Below are 11,420 nucleotides of genomic sequence, written 5' to 3'. Positions count from 1 at the left end.
CGGGGCGGCAGGGGCGGGGCTAGTTGCTAAGAAGCTGCCTTGCCGCCAATCATCTGCCCAGCTCCAAGTGGGCAGGGCGCGGCTCGCAGCGTCTGTGGTAACCCGAGCGGCGGCAAAGGAGGAGGCAAGAGGCGGTGAGAGGCCGGCTACTGGGTTGGGAACTGCAGAGATGGATTAGGGGTCCCGATCACGGGTCCCCCGGTTAGAGGAAGAGGAGGGCGGCTAGAGGAGGGGAAGAGCTTGCCTTACTCCAGCCGAAAGGATGCAGGTGTCCTTGGCAGCCCCTGACGGGCGGGGACAACCAAACGGGGTTCCGGATCCGGGTTGCGAGGGGACGGTCCACTTTGGGAGAGTTGAGGGGTCTGGGGATCCTGTGGATTGCTGCACGTTGCCATTTGGGCCTGGCGGATCCGCCTTTTTCTTGATTCCCTTTGCGTGGGGCCCACTGGCCACCCCAGCTTCGTAAGGGCAGCTGCTAGTTGATGCTCGCGAATTACCTCCTCTCCTACATATTTTTTATTTAGAAATAATTTTTCAACTATTTTTATTTTATCTGCCTTTCACTTGAATGGAAATGCGACTATAGGCAAGTCTCAAGTCCAGCTACACTCCTGTAGGAGCTATTGCTGTGCTGTCAGTATCTGCAGTTTATATTCTTGGCCCTCGATCTGGAACTATCCAACGAGGCATTAAGTTCACCCCTTAAATTAGTTACCCCACTTTTGAAAATACAGTCTGTGACAAAGCTCAAACTGCAGAGATGTCAGATCAGCATTATTAGAACTGCAGCAGGCGGCCGGGCACGGTGGCTCACGCCTGTAATCCCAGCACTTTGGGAAGCCGAGGCGGGCGGATCACGAGGTCAGGAAATCGAGACCATCCTGGCTAGCACGGTGAAACCCCGTGTATACTAAAAATACAAAAAAAAAAAAAAAACAACAACAACAACAACAACAAAAAATTAGCCGGGCGTGGTGGCGGGCGCCTGTAGTCCCAGCTACTCGGGAGGCTGAGGCAGGAGAATGGCGTGAACCCGGGAGGCGGAGCTTGCAGTGAGTCGAGATCGCGCCCCTGCACTCCAGCCTGGACGACAGAGAGAGACTCTGTCTCAAAAAAAAAAAAAAAAAAAAAAAAAAAAAGGACAGCAACAGGCAAAACTAAAAAGAAACTAGAAATAGCCTAAAAGGCCAGCCCCAAATGGATAAATAAGTACATGGAAAACGAAATAATACAGTGAGAATGCAAGAAGTAGACTAGAAAAATGGAATGAATATGTAGATTATAATTGAGCAAAATCTGTGGATTCTTAATGAAATTTGAAAAGACAATACAGAGGTGTAAATGGTTGCTGTGTTAAGGAGAGCGTTTTTTCTCCCTGAAACCTTCTGTGCATTAAAAATTATGACGGCCTTCCTCCCCACCCTCACCTCCAAAAAGACTAGTAAGGCTTTCATACTGGTAGTTAATTATTAATACCAGGATTTATAAATACAGTAGATGGAATGGGAGGCTTGTGTTTATTGGTCACTGTTTATATTCTTGCAAACGTCCTTTTCACTAACAACTAATACTCTGCAGTCCTTCTAAAGTGTCTTTGCAGCTTTCAAATACTAGAACTGCTCTGGTGACAGTGGCAAGGCTGTGAACTTGGAGCTTTCCCAAAAAAGTTAGCTCTGACTAACGTTTTGTGGTACACACAGAGTTACTTTGGTTCCCCTTGTATGACGACTTGCCCTGAAGCCAAGAGAGGTGACACACACCAAAGGTAGGAAAAGGCGAGAATGATTTAGAGGGAACTCAAGTAAAAGCATTAGTGATAGTCTCTGTTTTCCTTACTCATTTAATTTACCCTTTTAAAGTAACTTCTTTCCCCCGTCTCGTGATTCATGCTCCTTTCTCGGAAGTGAGGTATTTAGATAATCGAAACCCCACACAAGACTTCAACAGCAAATACAGCCAAAATGTAAATATTATTTCAATTAAAAAGGGAATATTTGTAGTGCCATGTTAACAGTATTCTCTTGTGTTTTAACTAGTTTTGCTGCATTTAAATTAAGTGCTTCTCTTCAACTTTTGTGTACAGCTACAAGTGCACAGTGGAATTTATTTTTTTTCTATATATAAGGAGAGAAAATGACTGCTGGTTCAGTGTGTGTCCCTCAGATCATACCACTACGAGTGCCTCAGCCTGGAAAAGCTAACCATGAAATTGATAACAATACACTTTTGGAAATGAAATCAGGTAAGAATCACATATGTGTGAAATTGTTTAAAATAACATTGTCATATTTCTTGTGTTTATCTGGTTGCTGGTTTATCTCATTGCATGCTTTCTCACTCTTTGCTCAGCTCTTTGGGAAATTTGTAAAACTTCTAAAATTTGAAACAGTGCTGTACATTGATGGTTTATAGAGTGGTATACATTTAGATTAAAATGGTTAGCGTTGACCAACCTTTCATTTGTATAGTTTCAGCAATGTCTTGACTTACCTTAGCCAAAGTAAGATGTCCTGGTACTGGCCAGGGACAGAGTGGTTCATGCCTGTAATCCCAGCACTTTGGCAGGCCGAGGCAGGCGGATCACCTGAGGTCAGGAGTTCAAGACTAGCCTGGCCAACATGGCAAAACTCTGTCTCACTAAAAATACAATTATTAGCCAGATATGGTGGTAGGCACCTGTAATCCCAGCAACTCAGGAGGCCGTGGCAGAAGAATCACTTGAACCTGGGCGGTGGAACTTGCAGTGAGCCGAGATCACACCAGTGCACTCCAGCCTGGGCAACAGAGCAAGACGAGACTCCGTCTCAAAAAAAAAAAAAAAAAAAAAAAAACCACGAAAAATTGCCCGGTGCTTCCCCAAACTTTTCCAACATGCTCAGTATTTAGCTGGCATAATAAATTTGACCTGCTAATACAGGCTTTCCAGTCAGACAGGTTGGAGACTTAATCCCTGCCTTGACAACTTCTAGTGACCTTGGGTACATTACTTAGTCTTTTCGAGTCTCAGTTTCCTCACTGTAAGACAGGGATAATAATATCTACTTCTTAGAGCCATTGTGAGGATAAATAGGTTCGTGTATGTATGAGGTGCACAGGGTTTGGCATGTAGTAATGCCAAAATAAATCTCAACTGTAATTATGGAAATAAAGCAGTGAGGGCCGGGTGAGGTGGCTCATGCCTGTAATCCCAGCACTTTGGGAGGCCAAGGCGAGTGGATCACCTGAGGTCAGGAGCTCAAGACCAGCCTGACCAAAATGCTGAAACCCTGTCTCTACTAAAAATACAAAATTAGCCGGGCATGGTGGCCAATGCCTGTAATCCCAGCTACTCGGGAGGCTGAGGCAGGAAAATCGCTTGAACCCAGGAGGTGGAGGTTGCAGTGAGCCGAGATTGCGCCACTATACTCCAGCCTGGGTGACAGAGCAAGACTCCATCTGAAAGAAGAAAGAAAGAGAGAAAGAAAGAAAGAAGTGAATGTATATCCTGCCAACATTTATTCTTCAAATTCTTAAATATGTGTGTATATGTACACATATACATATATACACATATACATATATAATTATGATAAGGAAGGAAAGTTTTATAGGTAAAACATATGAACAAATATTTGTGTAAAAAAGACTTTGAAATTACAATTTTTGCCTTTTAACCAATTATGTATTTTACTAACTGAAATATATAGAAACTATCTGCAGGCCGGGCGCGGTGGCTCACGCCTGTAATCCCAGCACTTTGGGAGGCCGAGACGGGCGGATCACGAGGTCAGGAGATCGAGACCATCCTGGCTAACACGGTGAAACCCCGTCTCTACTAAAAAATACAAAAAACTAGCCGGGCGAGGTGGCGGGCGCCTGTAGTCCCAGCTACTGGGGAGGCTGAGGCAGGAGAATGGCGTGAACCCGGGAGGCGGAGCTTGCAGTGAGCTGAGATCCGGCCACCGCACTCCAGCCTGGGTGACAGAGCGAGACTCCGTCTCAAAAAAAAAAACAAAAAAAAAACTATCTGCATTTATGGTATGGCCCCTATGCTGCTTAGACCAAGAGTTCTAAGAATATGTATTATTTTCTGTGTTCTCCTTTAGCTTAAAAGCTGATACAATTTTTTAAACTGTCAAACAAAATTAAACATTTTAATATATGTGCCCATAATTCTTAGGAGAAGTTGGGTGATTATTGACAAAAGATGATATGAATGATAGGGTATCAAAATTCCCTGATAGGTAAATATCAAATAAATAGTTTTCACAATTCAGTAACAAAAAGAACAATAACCCAAAAGAAAAATGGGCAAAGGACATGAAAAGACCTTGTTTCGTTTTTTCTTTTACAACTTTTATTTTAGAACTGGGGGTACATGTGCAGGTTTCCTACCTGGGTATATTGTGTGGTGCTGAGGTTTGGGCCCATGACCCAGGCAGTGAGCATCGTTGTAGGTTTTCAGCCCTCCCCACCCTCTAGTAGTCCCCAGTGTCTATTGTTACCATCTTTTTTTTTTTTTTTTGAAACGGACTCTCGCTCTGTTGCCCAGGCTGGAGTGCAGTGGCGCGATCTCGGCTCACTGCAAGCTCCGCCTCCCGGGTTCACGCCATTCTCCTGCCTCAGCCTCCCAAGTAGCTGGGACTACAGGCCCCCGCCACCACGCCCGGCTAATTTTTTGTATTTTTAGTAGAGACGGGGTTTCACTGTGTTAGCCAGGATGGTCTCGATCTCCTGATCTCCTGATCCGCCCGCCTCGGCTTCCCAAAGTGCTGGGATTACAGGCATGAGCCACCGCGCCCAGCCTATTGTTACCATCTTTATGTCCATTTGTACCTAGTGTTTAGCTCCCATTTATAAGTGAGAACACATGGTATTTTGTTTTCTGTTCCTGTGTTAATTCACTTAGGATTATGACCTCCAACGGCATCCATGTTTCTGCAAACGACATGATTTCATTCTTTTTTATCACTGCATAGCATTCCATGGTGTGTATGTACCACATTTTCTTTCTCCATTTCACCATTCGTGGGCACCTAGGTTGGTTTCATGTCTTTGCTATTGTGAATAGTGCTGTGATGAACATATGCGTGCATGTGTCCTTTTGGTAGAACAATTTATTTTCCTTTGGGTACATACCCAGTAATGGGATTGCTAGGTTGAATGGTATTTCAGCTCTTCTTTTTTTATTTTTATTTTTATTTTTGAGACCGAGTCTTACTCTGTCACCCAGGCTGGAGTACAGTGATGCAATCTTGGATCACTGAAACCTCTGCCTCCCGGGTTCAAGTGATTTTCATGCCTCAGTCTTCAGAGCAGCTGGGATTACAGTCGTGTGCCACTACGCCCAGCTAATTTGTGTATTTTTAATCTGCCTGCCTGGGCCTCCCAAAGTACTGAGATTACAGGTGTGAGCCACAGCACCCAGCCTCAACTCTTATTTCTTTGAGAAATTTCCAAGCTGCTTTCCACAGTTGCTGAATTAATTTACATTCGCACCAACAGTATGTAAGTGTCTGTTTTCTCTGCAGCCTCACCAACATCTGTTAGTTTTTGACTTTTTAACAAAAACCATTCTGACCGGTGTGAGATAGTGTCTCATGGTGGTTTTGATTTGCATCTCTTTGATGATTAGTGATGATGAGCATTTTTTCATGAGTGTGTTGGCCACTCGTGTGTCTTCTTTTGAGTAATGATGAAAAGACATTTTGTAGGAAAGGAAATATAAAGGTCTCTTAAACATAGGAAAATGTTTCTTCTCCTCACCCTTCTCCCTACCCCTTCAGCTGCTTGCTGAGCAGATCTTATCCCTGCTTCACCTATTCCAAGCTCTTAATCACCACCTGACAAACTGTATTTCCTTGTTTGTTTACTGTTTCAGTGTCCTTCCTGAAACATAATCTCCATGAGAGCAGGGACCATTCTAGGTACAGGGGATATGCAAGGAGACCCTCGGATATACTTTTGCATATCCCCTATACCTAGCACGATGTCTGGTACATAATAGGTACTCAGCAAACATTTGTTGCAATGAATTAGTGAGTTTTACTCAAAATGCAAGAAAGATGAGTTACAGGATAGTATTTTTTTAACCTAGGAAATTAGGAAAACTAAAAGAAAACTGGGTAACACTATATGAGGAAGATTGTGGTCAAATAAGTACTTTCATGCATTGCTGATGGCAGTGTAAATTGCTTAACCATCCACGGAAGGCAGTTTGGAAATATTAATCAAGATTACAAATGCGACCAGGCATGATGGCTCACGCCTGTAATCCCAGCACTTTGGGAGGCCAAGACAGGCGGATCATGAGGTCAGGAGATCGAGACCATCCTGGCTAACATGGTGAAACCCCATCTCTACTAAAAATACAAAAAATTAGCTGGGCGTGTTGGCGGGCACCTGTAGTCCCAGCTACTTGGGAGACTGAGGCAGGAGAATAGGGTGAAACTGGGAGGCAGAGCTTGCAGTGAGCCGAGATCGCACCACTGCATTCCAGCCTGGGCGATAGAGCGAGACTCCATCTCAAAAAAGGAAAAAAAAAAAAAAAGATTACAAATGCTGGCAGAGCACAGTGGCTGACGCCTGTAATCCCAGCACTTTGGGAGGCCGAGACAGACAGATCACCTGAAGTCAAGAATTCGAGACCACCCTGGCCAACATGGCGAAACCCTGTCTCTACTAAAAATACAAAAATTAGCTGGGCATGGTGGTGGGCACCTGTAATCCCAGCTACTCAGGAGGCTCAGGCAGGACAATGGCTTGAACTCAGGAGGCAGAGGTTGCAGTGAGCTGAAATCGCACCACTGCACTCCAGCCCGGGCAACAAGAGTGAAACTCTGTCTCAAAAAAAAAAAAAAAAAAGAAAGAAAAATAAAAAAGATTACAAATGCATATATTTTTGACTCAGCAGTATTAGTTCTACATATTTGTCTTACCCATATATTTACAGAAATAATTCTTTACAAAATTATTCTTACAGTGCTTATAACTGCAAAAGAACCAAAGAAAAGGAAAAAAGAAGGCAGCCTAAAGATCCATTTGTAGGGAATTGGTTAAATTATTGTTCATCTATATAAGAGAATGTGGTGCAGCCATAACAAAGAATGCAGAAGCTCTGTTTTTAAAAAAATTGCTATTTATTTCCTAGGAAGCTCACATAAAGAGCTTCCTAGGAAATAAATAGCAATTGTGGCTCAAGCCTGTAATCCCAGCACTTTGGGAGGCCGAGACGGGCGGATCACGAGGTCAGGAGATCGAGACCATCCTGGCTAACACGGTGAAACGCCGTCTCTACTAAAAAAAAAAAAAATACAAAAAACTAGCCGGGCGTGGTGGCGGGCGCCTGTAGTCCCAGCTACTCGGGAGGCTGAGGTAGGAGAATGGCGTAAACCTGGGAGGCGGAGCTTCCTGTGAGCTGAGATCCGGCCACTGCACTCCAGCCTGGGCGACAGAGTGAGACTCCCTCTCAAAAAAAAAAAAAAAAAAAAACCAAGACATATTGATAAATGAAAAAAGAACTGTGTAGAACAGGGTATAGTATGCCATCATTTGTGGCAAAAGAGGGGAAAATAAGAATATGTACATAAATGCTTGTATGGATATAAAATATTTTTGAAGGTTACTCAAGATCCCATTGATAGTCTCTGGGAAGCTGGTGTCACAGGTCGGGCGAGACTTTTCACTGTATACCCTTTTTGACCTGTTGAATCTTGAATATTGTTTGTATCAGTGCCTTGTTGGAGAGGCAAAAGAGCACAGTGGTTCAACAGCATGGGCTGTGTATCCAACCTAGCAGAAGTCAAATCACAACTCCTCTATTATTTAGCAACTTTATTAATCTTTCTGGGACTCAGTTACCTCATCTATAAAATGGGTGTAAAATAGGATCTACCTCATAGGGTTGTACAGATGAAATGAGCTTATTCATGTATAGCGCAGTTCTGGTACAGAGAAAGAACTGCATTATTGCTATTACTATTCATTTCCATTATGTGTATATAATAACCTATAGGTCAGTTATTTAAGTTGATTAACGCAATCTTAAATCATAACTTTAAATCTGAACTTAAATCACAACTTTAAATCTTAAATCACACACTTAAATTTTTTTTTTTTTTTTTTTTTGAGACGGAGTCTCGCTCTGTCCTCCAGGCTGGAGTGCAGTAGCAGGATCTCGGCTCACTGCAAGCTCCAACCCCCGGGTTCACCCCATTCTCCTGCCTCAGTCTCCCCAGTAGCTGGGACTACAGACGCCCGCCAGCATGCCTGGCTAATTTTTTGTATTTTTAGTAGAGACGGGGTTTCACCATGTTAGCCAGGATGGTTTTGATCTCCTGACCTTGTGATCCACTCGCCTCGGCCTCCCAAAGTGCTGGGATTACAGGTGTGAGCCACCGCACCCGGCAAATCTCAACTCTTAAACTGACCTATAGGCATTATTCAGGGACTTGCTGCTTTGGTGTTAATTATAGTTATCCTGTTCTGGATTTTTCAGACACTCCAGATGTCAACATATATTATACTCTGGATGGCAGCAAACCTGAATTTCTAAAGAGAACTGGTTATGTGGAAAATAACACATTTAAGTATACAAAACCTATTACTCTGCCTGATGGAAAAATACCAGTTAAAGCTATTGCTGTCTCTAAGTAAGTTAAGAGCATGGTGATTAAATTAATTTATGATATAATAACATTGTGTTCTAATTTTATTCATTTTTTCCTATCAGAATCAGTGCTGCATTAGAAGAACACTACTGAAATGTTATTTTAATTTTGGCTTACATACGTAACATTTGTGTTTTACTGGCCTTTCCTTGAGGCATACTGTGAGGTACAGAAATCATAAGTAGATAGCTCAGTGAAGTGTTATGTATATTAATACTGTTTTTATTTTAAATTCCACATTGGGGTTTCAGGAAGGAAGATCCTTTCCAGGACTGGGGGCCTCTGAAGAGCTCCATGTGGCTCTGAAGAAAATACTGTGTTCATGGAGTGGCTCTTTCATTCCCCAGGGTGCAGCCTACAACCATCATTCTCAATTTCATTTTGTATCGACTTAATTGGCCTTCAAAGCTACTGTCATTTCAACTTGTTGGATATTAGCTACCATACTTTTTTCTTTATCCTTTTTTTTCTTAATGACTTTTTCCCATTTTCAAATATAGAAACACTATTCAATTTGGAAACCTTCACCATGTGTTGTGGGAAAACAAAAACAAAACTCAAATGCTTGGCAATTCTGTGTGGCTGTGATATAGGAATTATTCTTCCAGCAATGCAGGTTTGGCCATATTTTGGGAACATTTAAAAGCCCCAAACTGGCCGGGCACAGTGGCTCACGCCTGTAATCCCAGCACTTTGGATGGCCGAGGTGGGCGGATCACGAGGTCAGGCGATAGACACCATCCTGGCTAACATGGTGAAACCGCGTCTCTAATAAAAATACAAAAAAATTAGCTGGGCGTGGTGGCGGGCGCCTGTAGTCCCAGCTACTTGGGAGGCTGAGGCAGGAGAATGGCATGAACCCAGGAGGCAGAGGTTGCAGTGAGCTGAGATCGCACCACTGCATCCAGCCTGGGTGACAGAGCGACACTCTGTCTCAAAAAAAATAAGCCCCAAACTAAATACAGTACCAGGCTGGCCCAGGTACTTTGAAAGGACTCTAGCCCCAGCCCCCACTGACTGAATTACTGCATGGTGTTTTGAGGAGAGCTACACATTCCACAGCAAACATGATTGCTTTGGCATCTGAAAATTAAAACAAATACAATGAAACAAAACAATCCCTTTATGCACATTATTATTGTTTTTAAATGGGTTCTGCAAATGGAGTATATGCACGTTATTATTCTTTATAAAATGTTGGAACATATAGCTTTTTCTCACTTGCCAAGCCACTTCTATCAAGGTAAGTCATCTCAATTATTAAAAATTAAGAAGCTTTTTAATGATTGCCATTCTAACTGGTGTGAGATGGTATCTCATTGTGGTTTTGATTTGCATTTCTCTGATGATGAGCATGAAACAACAGGTGCTGGAGTGGATGTGGAGAAATAGGAACACTTTTACACGGTTGGTGGGAATGTAAACTAGTTCAACCATTGTGGAAAACAGTGTGGCGATTCCTCAAGGATCTAGAACTAGAAATACCATTTGACCCAGCCATCCCATTACTGGGTATATACCCAAAGGATTATAAATCATGCTGCTGTAAATACACATTAACACGTATGTTTATTGCAGCACTATTCACAATAGCAAAGATTTGGAATCAACCCGAATGTCCATCAGTGACAGACTGGATTAAGAAAATGTGGCACATATACACCATGGAATACTATGCAGCCATAAAAAAGGATGAGTTTGTGTCCTTTGTAGGGACATGGATGCAGCTGGAAACCATCATTCTCAGCAAACTATCGCAAGAACAGAAAACCAAACACTGCATGTTCTCACTCATAGGTGGGAACTGAACAATGAGATCACTTGGACACAGGAAGGGGAGCATCACACACCGGGGCCTATTGTGGGGAGGGGGGAGGGGGCAGGGATAGCATTAGGAGATATACCTAATGTAAATGACGAGTTAATGGGTACAGCACACCAACATGGCACATATATACATATGTAACAAACCTGCACGTTGTGCACATGTACCCTAGAACTTAAAGTATAATAATAATAATAAAAAAATTAAGAAGCTAAATACTCTGGTGGCCAAATGCTGTAAAGCAGGCCTCCTTAGAAGCTGCAAGTAGCAGTAAAATGAAGAAGCAATTTAATGACTGACTATGCGGTTTGAAGGAGTTAATAAGGCTTTCGAGAAAGAGTAAAAAATAAGGTCATTCTTTATGCCTCTCACCATTCTGCTCTGTGCCCACTAAGTGTCTATTCTGAAAGGTACTTAACAGTACTAACGTATTTTAGATGTGCTCAGCTTAGGGAAAATATTTATATATTTATCTAAAAATTTTATATATTTATATAAAAAACATTTGAATTTTCAGCTCAAAAGGTGAATGCCTTAGCTGGTTCCCCAAGGAAGGGCCAGCTGGGGTGGGGGAAACAGCCTGGATCTTAGGGGGTGGAATAAGTGGATAAGAGCCAGGCCTCTACTCATGTGACCTCATGTGGGGTTGTAAGCGTGCATTCTGGGAGCCTCCCGACCATCCAAGATTCAAGTGATCCCTGGATGGAGAGGCTTGTGATGTCTGCAAAGTGTGTGCTAACAGGAAGGACAATTGGATCTTGGATGACAGGCCTGGGGCCGAAGGTTAACATGCAGACGAGATGGATGCCGAGGCGAATGAGTTAAGCAAGTGGTTCATGTAAAAGATCATCTATATCTGTAACCAGATTTGTGAATCTCTTTAACATTAAACAACGTAGAAGTTTTAAGCTACCTTTCTAGAAGATGGAGAAAAAAATTCTAAGAAA

General features: G+C 42.7%; 1 protein-coding gene across 9 annotated transcripts in view; it reads left to right on the top strand.

Annotated features, from left to right (window-relative positions):
• Positions 1-3: 3 nt before the first annotated feature.
• LOC105486829 (double zinc ribbon and ankyrin repeat domains 1) overlaps positions 4-11,420 on the top strand; it is a 98,344-nt gene continuing 86,927 nt past the window's right edge. For 4 of the 9 annotated variants that reach the window (XM_071079723.1, XM_071079722.1, XM_071079721.1 and 1 more), the window contains exons 1-3: positions 1,128-1,765; positions 2,126-2,242; positions 8,477-8,630. In XM_071079723.1, coding sequence (XP_070935824.1) covers positions 2,134-2,242; positions 8,477-8,630 — 263 coding nt within the window. In that variant the 5' untranslated portion in view covers positions 1,128-1,765; positions 2,126-2,133. The other 5 variants (XM_071079725.1, XM_071079724.1, XM_071079720.1 and 2 more) reach the window with 3 other exon arrangements.

This window comes from Macaca nemestrina, chromosome 15, assembly GCF_043159975.1.
Source record: "Macaca nemestrina isolate mMacNem1 chromosome 15, mMacNem.hap1, whole genome shotgun sequence".
In the NCBI taxonomy this organism is placed as follows: Eukaryota; Metazoa; Chordata; class Mammalia; order Primates; family Cercopithecidae; genus Macaca; species Macaca nemestrina.
The sequence above is the reverse complement of the archived record's forward strand: the minus strand, read 5'-3'. Positions and strand labels throughout refer to the sequence as shown.